This window comes from Lichenostomus cassidix, chromosome 1 (genome assembly GCF_008360975.1).
Source record: "Lichenostomus cassidix isolate B80296 chromosome 1, HeHo_3.0, whole genome shotgun sequence".
Taxonomy (NCBI): domain Eukaryota; kingdom Metazoa; phylum Chordata; class Aves; order Passeriformes; family Meliphagidae; genus Lichenostomus; species Lichenostomus cassidix.
In genome coordinates, this window is record NC_139479.1 from 38,250,776 (window position 1) to 38,272,034 (window position 21,259).

The 21,259-nt window shown below is 39.2% G+C and overlaps 1 protein-coding gene across 3 annotated transcripts in view; it reads right to left on the reverse strand.

Annotated features, from left to right (window-relative positions):
- Window positions 1–21,259, reverse strand: part of PCCA (propionyl-CoA carboxylase subunit alpha) — a 273,781-nt gene that overhangs the window by 5,800 nt on the left and 246,722 nt on the right. For all 3 annotated transcript variants that reach the window (XM_085057123.1, XM_085057133.1, XM_085057141.1), the window contains one exon: window positions 10,603–10,743. In XM_085057123.1, coding sequence (XP_084913249.1) covers window positions 10,603–10,743 — 141 coding nt within the window. The remainder of the gene's footprint in view (window positions 1–10,602; window positions 10,744–21,259) is intronic.

Sequence of the window (21,259 nt, forward strand, 5' to 3'; positions counted from 1 at the left end):
GAGCCGTGGTTACATTTAACTGTAACATGACTTCATCAGGAGGATGGTGTGCAAATGAACCAGTTAGCAATTATCTAAACAGGTTCTGGAAACACATTTACAGGAAAAATACAGAATTACCTCAGTAGATATAAAGTGTAATACTAAAATGCCAGGAAGTATTAGTGATTGTGGGATGGAAATATCCCTTAATCTGAATTTCTTCTCAGTTTCCCCTCTTTTTCAAAAATAAAGTTTTTGTGGTTTATATAATTGCTGCTGGGTCGATGACAAAGGAAGCAGTGTCTGGGAAGGAAATAACCCTCTCAACCCACAAAATTTATAGTCAAAGTATCCAGTTAACATCCAGCTTTACTAATTTGAAAGGAAGGAGGCACTTTGAGCAGGTACCATGTGTGAAAATGCCGTGTCAGTACTTCTGATGATGTGCAATTTGTTGAAAATTATCTTGGCGCAAGTGTCACTTAAGCACAGAAGTTTAATTACTGTTCTTATGTTAAACCTTTACAGCTCCACTCACTGTGCTGAAAAGCGACAAATCCTAAAATTAGGCACTTGTATCTCTCGTTCCTCTTTTTCAGTCTTTTGGGCATTGTCCAATTTCTTTCATTCTATAATTGCTCATATCCTTTTGCCTGTTATTTAGCCTGCAAATGAAAACCACAGAGATGTGTAAAAGTTCTTGTTGTCTAACTTATTTAAGGATTTATCTGGACCATTTTTAATGCTGCATTTTCATTTTATAATTTATTTCTTTCAGTGGATGGTAAACCACTGTAAACCACCATCTTTACATTTCCATTTAGAGAAGTCTCAGTGATGACCCAAATCTGTCAAAACAAGCAACTAAAATCAAACAAAAAAATCTGATTTATTGGAACCAAGTAAAGTAAAAGGGCTCCTTTTCTTAAAAGAAATTGATCTCAGTTATCTTTTTCACAGAGTTACACTACAGACAAATCAACCTTTATGTTGCTTGGTATACTAAAATAAATGAGTGATTAACTGCTAGACCTGCAGTCTATATTTTAGCAGTGTATTTCTGCATGGTGCAGTTCAAAGTAGCTGTTCAGTTTTGTTCTCCACAGAGTGAAAAGGAAAAAGAAACAGAAAGGAGAAAGAAAAAAATAAAGAAGAAAAAAGATCATTGAAGAAGAGGGTACTTAACATCTCGATGCTGCTAACAACTGTAATGTGAATTTGGGAACAGTCAGTGGTGCTGTTTGAATAACTCAGGGACTGCATGGTGGTTGCTCTCTCCATCAGCCAAAAGGTTACACACAGGACAGGGACTGTCTCCGTTCATTTCCCAACCAAGCAACTCACACCACAGGGTGGAAGCAGAATCTGAGAAGCAGCAACGCCGACCCGCTCTCATTGCACCTACATGAGGACCATAAAGACTGTCCACACTCACAGATAGGGCTCTTTAAAGCTCAGAAGCACGAAAAGACAGCGCACACCCGAGGGCATCGCTGCCACGGGATCTTTGTGAATATGGTACACTTTCTGCAGACTTTTGTGCGTCATCGGATAAAGACTTACTGATTGTGACAGGACGTCTCCCATGTTAGGCTTACAAAATGGTCACAAGCCCCACAAGTCTTTCTGATAAACCCAATGGGCACTGATGTATTTCCCCGCTCTCTGTCTAATTGGTGTAAAGTTTGCAGATCTGAATCACCGATCTTTTATCCAGCTTGCTGCGTCCTCTCCTTTGACACGAGGTCAGGGTTCACATTCGCATCCGATTATCGAAGTGGCACTCATTAACCGGCAGCCTGCCTCGCGCCAAAATGAGTTCGCTGGAAGGGGAACTCGGCCCATTTACTCAGCAGATTTCAGCATTTTAAGGAGGCCTGAATGTCACACAGTATTGCTACGTTTTGAGGAGTTTCAGACATCTCCAGCTGATGATTAATTGTGAGTGATGGGAAATAAAATCCAGTAAAGCCAGCTGCTTGCCATGGTCGGCAAAATTACTATAATGGATATAGGCTGCCAATTTTCCAGTTTTACTGGCAAGTCTTCCAAGTGTAATTAAGGGAAGTTATAAATGATATGGAAATCTATCAAGTCCCATTTATTTTCAGAGGACTCTTTCCCCTGAGACTTTTATCTTCAAGCTTATAGTTTGCTTTGTTGTGCTAATGATTTAAACCACTTCTTATTTCTGATTAAAGCCCCCAATATCCTTCACAAGAAGTTAGATCCACTTTATTCAGAAGGATTTAAAGAAACAGATGCCTTTTTAAAGTTGTGTTTGTAAGCCGTGCTGAGCTCCCACTTCCTCTGTGGAGGCATAACAGAGCATCCTCCATCTTAGGTACCTCACTGCCATCTGGATTTCCGCTTCTGACAAATTCTGGGGACTGGGAAAGATTTGGTGGAGAAGAAGGGAGAGAAAAGAGTAAATAAAAAAAAATAAAATAAAAAAAATCACCATCAACAAAACCTCAACTTGCTTCCCAATCCTAAATCCCACAAAAACAAAGATCGTAGGTGCTGCTTAGACACTAGGCATTTAGCACAGAGTGGTGTTGCTCACTAATGTTGTTTGATTTGGAATAAAAGCATGAAAATGATGTGCAAAGGCCTAAAATTGGAGATGTAAAGGATGACTGCACAGTATTCCATTTCTCAATTTCATCCTTCAGAGCCACAAAATGGGGGTGATACAGTTACTGGATGAGATTTACAGTAACAGCTGTGGTCTTCCCACACAAGGGAGGACCTTCTAATGGGCTAAGGTCTGTTTTGAACAGACGGGGAGTAGCAAAACAAGGTTCCCTATTAAGGGTGTGCAGTAATATTCCTGATAAAGAAAATGAGTAGTGGTAGTCAGATTGCTTTAAAAGACCTAAATCTCCTTTCGCCATTAAAAAAAAAATCAGAGCTATTTTAGAAAGTGCTAACTGCTAAATAAATGAAAGACATGTAAATGTAAGGGTTTGTTTTTTCCTTAATCTCCTCCCTACAAACTGTAAAGAATGCATAGGAACCAGTGCCAGGGGCATATGGCTTTCTCCTGTGCTGAACATTCATACAAAAGACAGGTTCATCAGTCATTGGAGTATCTGGATAAAAAATTAGCTCCTGATGGATGGTATTTAGAGCTTACCTGCTGCTAGTACATTACCAGAGAAGCACAGGTTTTGAAACCCACATGACATTAGAAACTGCAGACCATGAAATACCCCACGTGCGGCGCGCTCATAATGTACGCCAGGTTATACAAAATAAGAAATAAGCTATTTAAACCCTCTGCCTAAAATTGGGCCCGCTGCAAGGAACCCTGGGTCAGCCCTACACAGGCCAATTAATGCACAGCATCTGCTGTATAGAAGCCGTGCATGAAGCACTTCCGAATGATTTCAGCAATTAAAAGAAAACTGTTTCCTGCCTGTTTTGACAGCAACTGTTTCAATGCAAGAGTGAGCACCAAATCATTGTGTGCAGCTGAAAAAATTAAGTCTCTTTTTTTTTTATCTTGTGAAAAGGAGGTGGGAGGGATGAAGATTTCTTACGGAATCGGATCGTTCTTTTGTTGTCCGACATTCTGTGTTTTTCTGCCAAATTAGACAGAAGGCTCCGAGGGTTTACGGGGCCCTCTACAGTATCACCTTCTGGTGCACTGTGGCTCCCTAAAAAGACGGATCAATATCAACCCTGCTGATTTGCCTACAAAAGTGAAAATCCCTCAATTACATTTTTAAGACCTTTATATTTAGAACACAGGTGCTCTGATGCGTAACATTTTTAAGGCTCTTGGAGCTGAAGTGGAAAAAAACAATGACAGCCCTAAGCAAATATGAGCTTAGATTTGGTTAAAAGTGAAGTGAGAATTGTATTTTATTGACATCTCCTTTCTCATGTTTTGGAAGACACCATAAACATCACTCACAATTTCTACTATGCTGCAGCTTAAGTCCCTGTTGAGCCTTGTAAGTAAAAAGGGACAATGCAAGATAGTGCCATGTGAGAGTTATCCTCTGTTGTAGCCTTCTGCAAAATAATTGCAAACATGCATCTTGTTTATGCTTGTGCAAAACCACTGAGAAGTGAATTAAGTATGCATTCACTATTTATGAAGATACTAAGATTTTTGTTAGTTTATTTGTTGTTTAAACTTAGTCCATGCTAGTATCATTCCCTTCCCAGATTTTTTTCTCTCTGACTTGCTGGCAATCTGGCAGCCAGCATTCAACAAGAAAACAAATCAAGAGGAATTGGATGAGCAACAATTGCAATTCCTTGGCATTGTCCATTACCATGTAAAATAATTAGTGCAAGTTTTCTTCTCTTCCCAAATTAACTTTGAAACCAGAGCTATAGAACTGCAAATATAATTAGCAGCAATTAATAGTACTTGACAAATCATTACTAAACTTTTTTTGCCACACTCCTTTAACGAATGAATCTGAACATAGCACATCCCACATCTTCTGACCTCTGACTAAAGGTCACTGATGTCCCCCTGACAGCAATCAGCACTGGTCATTGCACTCCCACTTATCCAAAACACATTGCCCCAACTGCCTCTGCCATCCCAGGGTGCTGGGGAAGTGATATGCAGGCAGAGCACTTCTGGGGCTATTCTTCTGCTAACTCAGCCCAATCTGTAGCAGTGAACTTTTTGGAAACAGCTAAAAAGTTGTTTATTACTTGAAAAGGCAAAGCACACCAAAATAATAATAATAATAATAATCATAATCATAATTTAAAAATTGTATGAATTCATCTCAAAGGATTGGTAACGTTTTCCCCCAGGAGGAAACTCTAACAATATCGACTGTTTCTAACTCATCATCATAATAGGATTTCCTTCCTAATTACACCGCACTCGAACATGAATCTCAGACTGTGCAGTTGCATAAAATATATAGTAAAATTTTTTTCAAGTCAAATATTAAAAAAATACATAAATACATTATGAACAATTACTATAATTACATTTTTTTCAGTGTAACCACAATTATTACTTGTGGCCCCATGTAATACGAATGGTGGAATATTTGAATACATTTACTCTTGAAATTATACAACTGTGAAAAGGTTTTCATTTCCTGTTTACCAACAGGAGTTTTTTCCCCCAAAAGATACACCCCAAGAAAATTGTCAAATACATAGAATAATTAAAACCATGTGAGGTTTGTGACCATATTTTGTCAATTTTGCAAGTTCCCTTCCACTGACAAGTGGAGTTTATATTTGCTCTGAAAAACAGGAGCAAGAAAGAAGGGAAAGGGAAAGGGAAAGGGAAAGGGAAAGGGAAAGGGAAAGGGAAAGGGAAAGGAAAAGGAAAAGGAAAAGGAAAAGGAAAAGAAAAAGAAAAAGAAAAAGAAAAAGAAAAAGAAAAAGAAAAAGAAAAAGAAAAAGAAAAAGAGAAAAAGAAAAAGAAAAAGAAAAAGAAAAAGAAAAAGAAAAAGGAAAAGGAAAAGGAAAAGGAAAAGGAAAAGGAAAAGGAAAAGGAAAAGGAAAAGGAAAAGGAAAAGGAAAAGGAAAAGGAAAAGGAAAAGGAAAAGGAAAAGGAAAAGGAAAAGGAAAAGGAAAAGGAAAAACAACTATAAGGAAAAAAAGGTTCACACACAAGAGAAAAGTATTATCTGACTTAAAAAAAATCTTACTAAATTATTAATACCATATTCATCCAAATAGAATGTGAAACTTAAGCAAATACATTTTTACTGTTTTAACCTGGATGTTGTTTTTCTGCTATAAATTCCAATTAGTACAAGACTAAAAGAAAAAGATAGTTTTTAAAAAAAGATTTTGAGCTCTGAATGGCAAATACAACATTAAACAACACACAACTGCCTGATGGCAACAGGTAAAATTATAACTTCATTTTTTCTTTCAGAAGAATGAATGATGTAGTGACAAACAGAATTTAGAATGCTGTTTTGTTTTGGTTTTTAGTAGTGAGCATTTCAGCAGTAGAGGTCAAACAAAACATTTTTTCCCATAGCAGAATCTTCCCAAGGCTTGTGAGATGGAAAATCACGAATAAAGATTTTTGTAAAACTACTCTTTTAAAGAATAACTAGAGAAATTGAAACAAAATGCATGCAACTGAGCTGAAAGAGGAATGCAGTTTAAAACCTTTTCCTTAATTACTTTTAAAAGGTGGAAACAGTAATGTCATTTGTAAGTTATGCAACTAAAAAAGCAGCCTTCAAGTTACTTTTAAAATTACTGAGACAATTAGCATCTACATTTAATAGCTGACATTTTGGTAGGAAAAAATTCATCCCATGCAGTATTAATGCCCATGGCTACACTAGCATCAATCTGAAATCATAAGAAATTTTTATATGAGAAAAGTACATTTAAAGAATGGTTTGAATGGCGATAACTTCCAAAACCTGGAGTAATCTTGATCTACCAGAAAGAGAGGAAATTTAGAAATTTAGGTGAAAACAATTAATTGTCCTCTTCTTTTGTAGGCTGTAGTTCTACAAAGACTCAGTAACACCGGGATGTTTTCCTTTTACATATTTATGGGTGGGGGGAATCATTAAAGTGATTTAGGCTGCCAGGTATTAGGCATTAACTTACTGACCAGTGCGTGGCTTAGTAATTACACTTGTCCTGCTTAACACGCTAAAAAAGAAAAACAACCAACAGAAACATACAGCTAAAAGAAAATGTCTTTGCATTTCTGACAGATAGAAAAGTGAAAAAGCAAAAACTATATTCATGAGTGAAAATAAAGCAAAGGCTTCAAGGCAATCAGGACAGCTAAAGAACTTCCTTTTTTATTGAGGACAGTTCAGACTACTGAAGTTGGAATCAGTAGTGGGAACACTTTGGGTGGCTTGCTTTAAGTACAACAACATTGCTTTACCTGTGCAACCATGAGGAGCTAGAGCTTTCCCCACTCCTGCACCTTCAGCACACAGAATTCTACATGCACAAAAAGCAAGCCAAGCAACTCAAGACGAAGAAGAAATATTTTCAAGTGCCTGCCTGTGTCTTGCCCTCTGAGTAAATAAAAGAATTTGTGCAGCTTTAGTAGGTTTTAGGGTGCTGTCTTTGTGGTAGCCGTGGTGAGATTAAAACCACGTACAGTGCCATCTTCATACTCTGGCATAAAAATCCTGCTGTGTGCTAGCAGGGCTGGCTTGTGTTGCCACCAGGGCCAGCAAAAACAGAGAGAGCTCCTTGCCTGCACTCTTGAAGTCCAGTGGCTTCTCTGGCCTGTGGCACCATGAGGAACCAAAAAGTAATTTTGCAAAGCCCAAATTTTATCCTAATGCACACACTTACTAACAACCTACTTAGAAAACAAACACACAAACATCCTCATGCCCGAATACGGGATATGTTTCCTATATTAATGTGGCTGTGTTACCATAAAGAATGTAATCTAAATTTAAATCTTCTTTCCCTAAATAATATTAACCTTCTTTCCAGTCAGCCAGATTTCAAATTGTTTCATTGTTTATGTTGCTTTCTGCTTCTGAATGCCTTCATTGTGGTTCCAGGAATAACTGAGTGACAACTAATTACAGTCTTCTGATCACATGAAGGAAAATAAAGTCGAAAGTAGCTAAAAACATAAAGAAATTGGCAGCATTGCAAGTTCTGCTTCTCTCTAAATGACAAACAGCACTTCCCCACTGTGTTACTAAAATCTACAGATCATCTTACAGACAAAAGAAAATAAATTCCTTGCATATGCAATATCTTTTGGCAAAAAATGAATTGAAAACTGCTTATCAGACTAGCTGGATAGAGGATGCTCATGCAATCTTCCATCAGGCTTCACCAGACCAAAGTATTTCTCAGCAACAGCAGCCGACAGAGAACACCATGCTTCAAGTAAAAACAATGACACATCGAGTGGGGAAAACTAACCCAGAGATCAGCACTGCCTTCTCCTTTGGCTCCAGAAATACAGAGAGGGACTAACAAACGCCATATGCTCTACCTGCCCAGGCGCGATGCCCCGGAGCTGAACCGTAGGCAATAAACATGAGTTTGCAAGTGCAGCCGGTCAGACAAAGATGAGATGACCCTCTCTAGGTGCTTTTTCACCATTTGTAAAGTTACACCTGAAGGAGGGGGATGGCAGCTCAGCTCCCCGTGCTACTGACCACTCTGAGAGTGTCTCTCTGTGAGCACAGGGACTGTGCTGCCCTAACGCTGCAGTGCAAAGCTCCCATCTTAGGGAGAACAATCTCAGAGGAGCTATAAGCAGAGAGCTTTATTGCTAGCAGCAGCAACACCTGAGGGGAAGGATGGACAACTACCTCACATTCTCCTATTTTTCAGCTGTGCGGTTTTCACACACCATGCAAATTTGAGCTGCCAAACCCAGTTGCAAGCACACAGAATAGGAGCTACTTAAATTCCCATTTCTCCAGCACACTAAAGAAATTAGACTTTTCCCAAGCAGTGTAACAAAAAGAGCTGTATTTATCAGGGAGCTACAGTTCCCTGCCCATCATGCCTTCAGCAGCTGTAGTGAGTGAGCTGGTTTCTGACAGACAGCCAAGACGTGTAATCTGAATCCCACCATCCCACTGCTTATTCAGTGCCGATAGCTGATGTTACCCTCATTCGCTTGCTGCCTCACTTTTTTCTAACGTTTTGACACTAGTCCTGAAAAGGAAGGATTTAAGTTAAACCCTTTTCAATAACGCAAATGTGTTTTTTGCAATTAAAGCCACACAATTAGCAATGACAAGCTCAGGTCAGCAGAACATAGATTATGCTGTTCAAATGCTCTGCCACTCAGTGCCTCCAGCAAAAAGCTGCAGGAGAGGAGAAGAGAAAAAAAACCTCACACGCATTATTTAACAACTCATGCTCTGATGCACAGCACCACTTGTGGATTTGTGGAGGGAGGTTCATTTATTTATTTACTTAAAATCCCTTAGGCTCTGGTCCTCTTCTCCACTGATTGTATTCCTTCAAGACAACAAGAACTATTCTTCAGGGCAAGAAGGCTGGTAACATTTAAAATTAACTTCTCAAAAATAAATATTTAACAAATTTTCAAAGTCTCAAAATCCTTGACTTAAAAATGTTTCCCTTAATTCTTCACCAAAAATGAAGAATTAAATAAAATAAAGTATTTGTTTACGATCTCCCTCATTCAGCCACTTGTATTGCTTAGACAAAGAAAGCAGATTCCTCTCTCCATGTCATGACACACTGATTAATTTTAATTGAATATTGTTCTTTTGTTTTAAAGTATCTAAACTGTGTGTGTGCGTGTATAGATCACAAACCTGAAACCTAAGTGCAGAAGCTAAAAGAATTTCTAATTTCTAATCAGCTTAACTTAGATCTGTTTCCTCTGAAATGTCTTTATTTCATTACTATAAACATTGGCACCTACAGATCTTTTCTATTAACATCATGACCCTGTTCTCTTTGTACACAGACAGAAACAACCATATATTCTAAAATCAAAGGTGGTACCATAGCAAAAGGTGAGCAAATATACCATTTCACCAGCATGATCGATGACTGCCACCTAATAAGTGCAATGCTGATTTTGGACTTCAGATCTTGATCCCGTTTCTGAATCATCTCACAAGAAAATCTAGGTTTCATTGCCATAAATTATGAACTCTGTGACTAAAGCTTTCTGTTTGTATTTAAGTGCCACATACATGTTTATGGTATCATTTAACTGACAATAGTACTTCAAAATTATTATGCACGATCTGATTTGAGTATTCCTGTGTCTGCAATCACTCTCTTGTTTTCAATGGTTACAAGAGATAAGGCCTTGACCTTAGAAATAACATGATACAATGTGCTAGAATTTCATATAAAGCTGAGTTCAAGTCAGTGTTTATACACAACTTTAAAACAAAAATTTGTTTCCAGCTCAATGTGAGGTAAGAAGCACTGGAAATGCCCAGGACAACAACAGCATAATCTCTTGCCTTTCTGCATGGCAAATTTATTCCTTCTGCATGATGAGAAGACTACCACATGAGATTGGAAATTCCCAGCACAGAATTCCCAACTCAGGATACTCATGTGTCTTGCAAAACAGTAACACAGGTCTTCTTTAAAAAAAAAAAAAAAAAAGGGAGGGGGTAAAGTTAAATAACTGTCCTGTGTCCTTTTTTTTTTTAATAGTAGTATTTTCATTACTTCAGGGCAGAAAATCAGCTATCTCCTTCTGCTAGCACTAACGGCGTACATACATATGTGTGTAAATATATATATATATATACACACACACACACTTCCATGAATTTATATGCACATACACTCACGATTTCCTCCCTTGTACCTTTCCTCCCCCTCAAGCTATTTGGAATACAAAACCAAGCTATTTCTTGAGTTTCTGCTGTGGATTTGTACCAGGATGAAATTTTTCCTTTTAAAGCCAGTTTAATTTGTTCTTCCTTACTAGTTTTTATAATTCAAACGAGAAACAGCACACATCCTTCAGCACACTCTATTCTACAGGTGATGTAAAAAAACAAAACCAAACAAACTAACAAACAAAACCAAAACAATAAAAAAACCCCACACCAAACTGTGTGACCTGTAGTTTCCCTTGCCCCAAGGAGAAATTTCTGTGGGATATATATATTGAAAATGCAGATATATATGTATCATATTTCTTACCATGTCCCCAGGATTGACAGAAACTGCCACCACTGCTCCAGGCATGGGAGATCTCAAAATGCTAGAGGTGTCCTCTGCTGCTTTCTCTGGCATGTACTTGCTTAGCTCCGCAGCAACCTTCGTCAGTATTTGCAATTTGTACTAAAGAATAGGAAGAGGAATGTTTTAGAAAACTGTACCTTGGTGAATTCCAGTCAATAACCTGCATTATTTTATGGCATGTTTTTATGTAATACATCTGTTAGCTGTTCTTCACAGAAGTGTCTGAAAACCACTGTTTGAAATCTTTATTCAGAGTTTCATTTTCAGGATGTAGAAAGAAAAATATGCAACCTCAATCTGCAACAATGTGCACATAAAAGGCAAGAATCAAGTAAGCAAAGAGATGTCAGACTCATTTTAAAATTGGGGGTAGAGAGGGGAGATGCAAATTTAAAAACAAAAATGCTCTTATGCTCACTGCACATTATGTTTGGTGGATAAGGATTCTTTTGGTGGAGGGATTCTTTTCCAGTGCAGTGATGAATTGGAAATTGATCTTTTGGGAAAGTCTGTCAGACTTGCAATGACATGAATGTTCTTAAACATTATGTTTACTTTTTAAACAATTCTACCATGTATTTAATGTTTGAAGTTAGTAACTTGCTTAAATTTTGTGATTAAAACCATTAATCAATTTCAATCCTGATTTTTCATGCACAAGCAGAAGAATCAAACGTTGTTGTATCGAATATGCTTCATCTACAGTCAAAACCATTCAGCAGCCATTACCTAAATCAAGAAAATAATGTTTTCCCTAGTACATTTAATAGCAATTAAACACAGATGGGAATATGCTGAGAGCATCCCTTTAAACAAAACATTTCTGAAGACATAGAAATATTGCCTAAACTGATTTCTGCCGCGAGTTTTTAGTTTTTAAAAACTTGCGATCACTTGGCGAGCTCCCTGCCCTCGGACAGACAGACAGACAGACAGACAGACGGACGGACGGACGGCAGGCAGGAGGGAGGGAAGGAGCGCACGGAGCCAGTAGATGGCAGCAGGTCTCTGTGTGACATCCCTCAGCCAGGGCACAGCCAGCCAAGGCCAGCACCGCGCTTCATCAATAATTTAAACAAAGGTTTTAATAAGAAGCGCTCGACGGACGGCATTTACAATTCAAATGCGTATTTTTGCTGATGTAAAGTTCAACACCTTGCTTGGAACAGTATGTTTTCCTGCAAAACAATTAGCTATTGTTTTATTAACAATAAAATGTCTTTACTTTTCATTTTTACGTGGACAGAAAAAATCCGATATCCTTATGGTGAAGGTAAAGGGGGACTCTACCTTCTGCTTCTGTAGGAAGCAGAACAAGGCATTGAGAAATACATGCAAAAGGTGATTAACTCTGCAATGACATCTTTAAAATGCAGCTTTCAAAGCCGACTTAAAGCAACGTAACAGGGGATTATCATGCTCCAGAAATGGTGTGTGGACACACAACATTTTGTGAGATGAATGCTGCAGCCATTCACTTAGAAACACTTGTTTATAACCAGAAATATAGGCAAATAGTTACATGAACCGATCCTTACATCCCAGCAAGTGTGATAAAATGCCACAGCAATATTCCCTGAAGCTTCAAGAGGCACCAAAAGATTTGAGGACCCATTCCCAACCGTGTGCCTCGGTCACAATTGATGTGGCACGGGGAAACCAGCACCATTTTGTATGCAAAAAGCAGCTTTAACCCCGAGCCTCCTGCAGGCATCATCACGGCAATCAAGACTGTGGCACCGACATTTTCCAACCCAAAATAGAGCCAGTTCTCTCCCAGCTGAAGCCACTGCGTTCAGTGAGATGTGCTCATGGCAGTTCTTGCTCCAGCAGTGAGGTGCACATGAGCACAGACACACATCCCGTGGGTAGGGAGAGGGCAGGCCATGCCTATGGGAGAATTGGTGACACAAGTTGCAAATAGAATTGCAGCAGTGTGACAAGTAAAATAATAACATCTTATGCATGTTTCTTTACTCTTGAGTGTCTGTTTTGCAATCAAGACATACAAGTGTCTGCCAGTTTCTGAAGGATATGATCCTTAAGTGAAATTACTGTGCAAATAAAAGCTTTTTACTCCTATTAAAATTCATCTGAGTCATAAGTGGCAAGGAAAAAAAGCTTGCAGAGTGTATTCTGCTGTCAATCTAATAAACATTCTGTGTAGAGGGACTATTTATCAAAGATAAATTGTACTTAAAAGTCCTTCATTAAATCTATGGGGGGGAATATAATTACACCAAATTGCACAGTTTCAGTATCCATGGTTGGTGTCTTCTTTGTACTGAGAGTTTGAAAATAAATTTTAAAAAAGAAGGAAAAAAAGGAAGAACACAGAAATAAGTTAGATTTGTGGACTGTATTGTTGCTTCTTGCAAGAGACTATTTTGATATGATTTCAAAGGATTATGTTTAGATGCCATTTAGTTTTTTAAGCCACATCAACAGTCCTGAGCTGCCCAATTTCAAAATTTAAACTTGAAGAGAAAGCCAGACCTTCTGCATTCATCTAGGTTACAGTATTTCACAGGGGTTGAAATACAGAATTCCCTATGCTCTTCACAACATTCAGCAGTGGGGGAAAAACACATTCCTCAGTGTGCCGCTCTTTAAAGCTCAGCTCTCCACACCAAGCTAAAATATCCCTACCAAACATTGTTTTTACTATCTTTATAATTTTCATATCTTTTAGATTCCTTTCTCTGCAGGACTCCTGCTTTGCTTGGAGTGAGATGTAAGAGTTAGTACTCTCAAAGCTTTAAAACGCAGGTCTTTGTTATTGATGAGCTGTTCCTTTTCCTTTTGTATTTGTTTATTGTTCTTTAGTCTGTTTGGGGGATAAGCAAGTTACTGTAATCAAAAAGTAAAAAATAACAACAGTAAACTTCTGGGGAAAGGCCTTTTTTGGCACAGTCGGTTCACAAATGACCTTTCAGAATATAAAAAGACAAAGCCGCAAAGAAAGGTTCCTTCTCTGAGATTACCTTTGATGTATTTCTGCTGCTGGCTGGACCCCACTAAATACCTGCATAAATATCCCTTTGTGATGCTGCTACTTATCCCTGGAGATGAGTTGTGGAGTGGGGTGCAGCGTGCTGCTCCCCTAACCTTGCAGCTGGATGAGAGCCACAGCACTCTCTGGAAGTCCATGTCAAACACTGCCTGCCAGTGCTGACACAACAAAGACAATTAAGAAAACACCACATTTTTTCATTACATGACGAACACTGCTGCTATGCCTTTGATTTAGCGAGAACAATGCTGAACATAGGAAGCAGAAGTTTTGATATACTACTAACTGAATGCGGATGAGGTTCTGATTTTCTTCCTTTATCCTCAGGAGGAGGAGGAGATGGGCGAAAGAAGGGGGCGTAAATTGGGGAAGGTTGTTAAGTTTAGGTTATAAATAGAGACCAGGAGGTTTCCACTGGCCTAAAACAGAAGAAACATTTGTTGGAGTCATAAAGAGATTGCAGGTGGACTCTCAGAGCAGGGAAATCTGCTAGCCATCAGATCTGTGCTGATAAGTAGTTGTCACCAGCCACTGCTCTGCTCCACGGGGTTTCAAAGCCTAATTCTGCCAACCAAAGTAAAGTCAATAAAGTAGGACCAAAAGGAGCCACACAGCTTTTGATGGCATAGAAAACAGGTGTTTCTTTTCCACCAGACCACTGGAGTCCACAGTCAGCTGACAAAAATTATAGGAGGGAAAAGTGATGTTACCTAATAGTTTTCTAAGGGTAACAGCATCCTATCCTACCTCTCCCACTAAATAAATTGGATGTTTATGTAATGCAAAACTACTTCTTACAACCAAATCTCCGTGACAAAAATAAGAACACAAAAAGCTGCAGTAATAGCAGTACAGAGTGGCAGTGGTGAAGAAAGCAAGTACAGTGGAAATTACACCTTGGGGGTTGTGGATGTTTTTTGTCAGTGCATACCCTACTGGTCCCCCAAGTCAGTAGACTGGCTGCTATAAAAAAGGTGGCCATGGCATATCTGGCCCCATCTACACTTAAAAACAAGTTCTGTAGTTTGCACAGATATGGTTCCCTTACCATATACATCAGAATATTGCAAATCTTCACTAAAATGCTCAAAATTGCACTCTGTTACACCTCTCATTACTTTATTAAATATGATCTTCCCTGTACACTTGAAATTCATGACCCCAGAAGCTGCAAATGTTCAAACGCCATTGGAGATTTTATAGAGCAATCACTACCCATGTGTTACTTACGTTACTGTTTGGACTGCTGACCAGATGTGGATTTTCAGTATGGTTTACCTAAATGTTCAACCATGTTTTTCAAATGTCTGTCATTCCTGTGGTCAGAAGGGTGAAGATCTTATGTAGCTCAAATTTCAGTAGAGAAAGTGTCTGCTGTGTGTCTTCATTATTTTCACTAGCCTCACAGTCTCGGTTTTGGAACCAGTGAAATACATTAACTGTAGTCACATAATTTCCCTTTAACATTCCTATTCTGCATCCTGCCTCAAGTCACTTCACTGTTGTCATCTGCAGTTTGACGTCACCGATTCACACGGAGTATATTATCATTCTGTGTTCAGTGAAAGCAATACTAAGCAATGTTCCAGTTCCAAACACAATGAGCACGCTGCCTTTTTAATCAACCAAGATACACATCAACATCATGACCATACCCTTGCTTAGATTTCCACCACAGCATCTAAGCAGGAAAATTATGTATTTATTCCATATTACTCGATGATGTCAGGCACCACCTTCTTTCAGAGTCAAGGATTCCTTACTGAACAAGGAGATAAATGACACTTTGCAAATCACGGAGGCGGCTCTTTATCCCGAGCTCTGAGTTCTAGAGCTGATTTGCTTCCACAGGGAAGGTGAGGATTGGCATTAACACCTGCACAAAATAGTGGTACTTTTAGTCTGATGGAGGAGCAAACACTCAAACTGCTACAGAGACAGCTAATGAAAAAAATAACAATAAAACCATCAAAACTGTCACAAAAATCACGAGCCTTTAGTAGCAGCAAAAGGAAAAGAAAAACGAGAGAAGCCTCACCACAACGTAGTACACACTTCAGCAGCAGAAACTTAATTAGACTTGTAATTCAGCCACATTTCCCACTTTCCATTCCTTGTGTGATACATAATTAACACTCTAGAGAAACCTACCAAGGGTTAAAGCCGCGCAAAAAGCCAGCTTCCCTCCGCTGCAGAGCGCGGCTGGGCGGGCAGCGGCGGGCGCGGACAGACGGCGGGCTGGCGGAGGATGCGCTGGCGGAGGGAGCGCCGCGGGCCGGGGAGCGCGGAGCGGGAGCGGCCGCAGCTGCCGCCGGAGCGGCGCGTTCGCACAAGGCTTTGACAACTCCATCAGCGCAGTCTCAAGGTAGCTGTCAATCAGGATGCATCATTTAATACAACAGCACACTAAGGATTTTCTCCTACAACCCACATGACAGCGTATCTACAGCTCTATTTATATCAGCGCCCAGTTGTGTTTACAACGCTGTTGTAATTAGAAAAGATGCAACAGGCAGCGATATTATTCAGATTCCCATTTTGCCGTGCTGCCCTGTAAAGTGCGATCTTGCTTCACAGAGTCATGCTAAATGACAAAAGCGCTATTTTCTTCAGTCTCTGCGCTCAGACAGCACTTCATTTGCAGCTATCTATAATTAGATTAATGGTGTAGTGCCGTACAAAGCGGGCCCACTTCACATCAGATAGCATATGAATTAGGACAAACACTTATTTCAATTCCAGGCAGAGAAAGCAGTGACTGGGGTATTTAGCATACCCTTTATGGTGGAATGAGATGTTAATTGTGTACCATTACCTCTAAACTGCTTGCTTGTTGTATAAATCACTGTGCTAATTGATGCAGAGATAGAAACGTAGCCACAGGCAAGAAAGCAACGGAATGAGAGCTGAAGATGGTGGATAAAGGATTATCCGGTAAAACCATATGGAGATGAGATTCCTTTGAAACCTGCCCACAAGCAGTACTACTATGAACTACAGGGGGAAAAGTGCTGCACTGATGCTTAAGAAAAAAATATATATAGTTCACATCATCGTTTCAGAACAGAATCTTAGAAGCGAATCCAAGCCAAGGAGAAAACTGAAGAATATATGTGTGTAATGAACCTCAACCTGTGTTTCCAAAAGACAAGTAGCAGGCTGAGCATGGCCTGGGAACAGTCACCACACTGCCCGGATTTGGGGGGCCTGAGTTAATAAGTAACACTTGCAAACTATGCAAAGCAGATGTTCCCCTGACCCAACCGAGGACTAGAAATGCAGGCTCTGCAAACAGAAAACGTCTGTGCAAAACTAAAATAAATTTTTTAAAAATATATGGAAAAACCAACTAAGACATTCAAGTGGCTACTGATAAGTTAAATGTCCTAATAAGGAGGAAGAAGGGAAGCAGCTTTACACACCTATAGCAACAACCACTCATATTCTGGCCCATGCATACGTAGTCAAGAAAACTCGTATAAATCCCCCTCTACACACTGCACAATCAAGAAGAGAAACTCTCGGAAGTAACAAGTAGCTGTGTCAGCACCAGGACTATCAAGGCCTGCTTTTTCTCAGATGGGGTTTGTAGCTGTTTGTCATGTAAAACACCATTACAGCCCTGGAGGAGTTCCCAGCTGCATTCCCCGGTGTGCACTCTCTCACTTTAAAAAACCCTCTGACCACACTCCCTACCACACAGAGCTGCAGATTCCTCCTCCAACTGGACACATTTTAATCAAGAAACACTTGGACCATAATGCTTTTAGGATCCTTCCTTCTCTGATAAGCTTGGCTGAAGTCAATCAACTGAGTCAAGTTGATCAGCTGAGTCAAAGGTACTGCAAAGCCAGGAAACAGACACACAGAAGGAGACTTCAGAATTCCTGCCTCAGCCTTAGTTTCCTAAAAATAGCATTAAAAAAGGAAGATGAGCTACAATACCATCTTGAACACCACATTCAAAGACAAGCCAACGTGGTGATGTTCTCACATTTGAGCCATGCTTATTCCCCTACAGACACTGCAAATCTGTTTGGCATAATTTTTACTCTGAAAGAGTACCTGCTGCATTCAACACCACTGTACTCTAAACCTAAATCCCCCCCTTTCCCCTCTGCCCTCCAAATTATCGTATAACCTCTATTAAGTTTAGTGTTCAGAAAACTTGGTTGAACTTGTACACAGCTAAGACTTAACTTTATACTTTGATCACTAAAAAAATGCTAGCAACTAAAAAACTACACTAACATCCTGTTCTAAGAAAATATATTTCCTTCTCTTGCAACATGATACCTGAGAGCAAGTGCTGACTTTCAGCCACAAGCTCTAAGATCTCAGTACAGTGAGGTAAACTTCCAAAAAGTACAAGGTATCTTCCCCTTGAGTGTTCAATCCCCACTACTCCAGTGTTTGATATTGCCTTAACTTAAAAGAGCAAAGAGAATGCATTATGTCTGCCAGACACCTAACTGTCCTCAGGTTCATTAAAAAGAGTGAAATGCTACATTTTCCAACCTTGTTTTTAATTTTCTTCTGGAGCTACTTGTTTTTCCTACTCATGGCACCTAATTATTAGTTGGGGCGAGAGGGGTTAAAGTGTTAATTATTACTTGGGGTGGGAGGCGTTTAAGTGTTGCAGCACTGTCTACTGATCTCAGTTCCCAAATAAATACACACAACAAATATATATGTAGATGTGTATCCATGTATGTAAAGGGAGGGCTTAGGGGTGGACACTTACCCATTACAAACAAGCAGTACTAATGTACAAATTACTGCTTGCTGCAAAAATCGAGTGAATAGCAGAAAAGAATCATGTACTGGTTGATGAAGTGCTTCAATTACTCTGCGAGGAACCTTTAAATTATTTCCAACACAATACACCAAACAGAAGTAAGCGGAGTGATGTTAAAGATATGTTGAAATGACAATAGAGTTCCACAGTTTCAGATTTTGGTCACCAGACATACTAGCCTGAGGATTATCCTCCTCTATCACTGAAACAACTTTAAGGAAACACTAGCTATATCTGGACAACCAAAGGGACCTAAGAAATAGAAACAAATGGTAGTAGAAAAAAAGTCCCTGTGTTGACTACTTTGAAATAACACCTTCCAAGTGTGCAGCTAGTTGACGTAAATGGAAATGCATTGAGGAAAAGAGCTGTGAAGCTGTGTAACAGTCCTGTTCCTAATTATTAATCACGTTTTTTAGGCCATTTAAACTAGCCCATTAGAGCCTGCAGCAAAATGCCAACACTCTCATCACTTGCATGTCAGCAGTGCTGGTGTTAACAGGAGAAAATATATGGTTTCTATGACTGTGCCCCAGTTCTGTAGCATTTGCTACTTTTAATTGAAAGAAGCAGTTAAACACAAGGTAAATCATTCAGTTAGCTAAGCTGTTTAGTAACACATAATTGATAATGTCAATATGTTACAGTGACATAATGCATCACTTTCATCACCCTTATGCTTCAAATACGGTCAACTCATACTTCAAACATTTACTTTAAATCTGCTACTTAATGACAGAGCCGGGGAGAACTGCCCTGAGTACCCAATAAGGAACATAGGTAAAGCACACTCCACTGCCTCAACGTATCTGCAGGTTGGTTAGGAATGGGCTTCTACCACACACCTGCAACTTTGTGAAAATGGCTTTTTACACTGTTAGCGACTTATTTCTTGTATCAAAATGCCAGAAGTTCCTCCTGTAATATATTTCTCTGATAAAATCTGTTGAAAAAGACCATGCAATTATCTGCACCAAAAAAAGCAACCAGTTTTCTGAAATGTGTTGCAATCCTGCAGGTTTTTGACTAACTTTTCACTTATAACCAGGCCAACAGTAGCCATCAGGACTTCTTTTTAGTATAAGGCAGATCCCATGCTTAAGTGTTTACAAAATCATACCCCCTAAACATGGAATATGATCTAGAGTAGGAAAAATATATCTTATCAGCTATGTACACACAGTGTGGTTAAACATGACTAAACCTCATTATACAATACTGAGGGTTTTAACATGTACTAATGTTTTTTAAAAAAAATATTTCTACAAGTATTTTATATGGGCAAGAACATTTGACCTGTTTATTTTATATAACAATAAAAACAAAACCACTGACAAGAACCATGCAGTAGGTTCTCCATTGAGTAGCAGAGAACAACCAGATGGCTGCAAAATGGGATAGGGTTTTGGTTTTGTTTTTAAAAAAAATATGCCCCCCTAAAAGAACCCAACAAGCAAATAACAAACCAAATAAATATAAAACCAAGCAAACCACTTAAGTGACCACTGTTACAGGATGCATGCAGGAAAAGGTCGGGGCAGATCCAGTGGTAGCAGGCGAGACTAAGTGTGCTGATACTCTGAATCTCTATGTAACTACCTATTACAGTTATCTACATGTAACTACAACATTTGCTTGCCCTGAGATTTCAGTTGTATCACAGACAACATGGCTAGGAAGGCTCAGTATTCTGAAAATAAAAATATGCTGCCTCATACGTAGTCACCTTCCCTGCTCCTGTTCTTACCCTTGGAGAGTAGCTGCAGAGGTAGTCATAATATCATCACCTACGACTACATCTTTAAATCTTTCAGAGAGAAGTTTGGTTCAGCTGTCCCAAAATTCACTGTTTGAGGAGTTATACAGATGTCCCCAACTAATAAAGGCTGCCATGAGCTGCACTGGCCACAGGTGACTACAAGCTCGGCTATATGTCTTGCTGCAGTAACTTGTTAGAGTAAGGGATTCTCACAACAATAAAAGGCAAGCCCATTGATAACAAATGGCACAAGGCTCACAAAAGCAACCTGTAGAGTCTGGCTTGACTACACACCGAGGTAACTACTTATAAAAATGCAAAAGCCAAAGATGTGTAAAACTACAGTGCCAATTATACAGCATTCCAAAACCTGTACACTTGCTATTTTTCAGCCTGCTTCCTTTTGGTTAAATACAAATTTGTGAGTTATTCAGTAAGTTTAGTAAGGAGGTACTTCTTAAAAAGTACTGTCTGATTTGGGTCAAAACATATCCTCATTAGGAAAAAAAAACCAACTTATTGAGTAGAAATCATTTGCAGAAAGGTCAAACAAATGCTGCTTCATTTGTAGACACCAATGTTTTTCCTCCTCTGGGTGGCCAGGATATAATAAACGCTTGACTCCCCTTCAAGCTCAGCGCTACTTTTGGCACTCACTTAAATGGAGGAAAAAGCAGAGCAGAGAGAGGTCTTTCATTCACTGTGAGGATACCTGCAACCACATAGAACATTTAGACAGACCTTAATTTCCACTGACTGCAAAAATGGTTTTAGTCTGTACATTTCATAGGGAGAAAACTGCAGAACAAACTGCATTCTTTCACAGCTTACTAAGTTTTCTAATGGTTGGGCAAGCACTGGTTAGAGCTTGGTCTGTTAATTAGCCTTGGAACACTTCCAAATACTACTTGGTAAGCCACAGCATCTTTCTGTTTTGTTTAGTACAGCAGGTAGCACAATGACACCTACAACTGGAGAAAAATGTGTGTGGAGAAAAAGGCCAAGGCCTTTTTACAGACATTTGATTCAGTTTTTTTATTTTAAT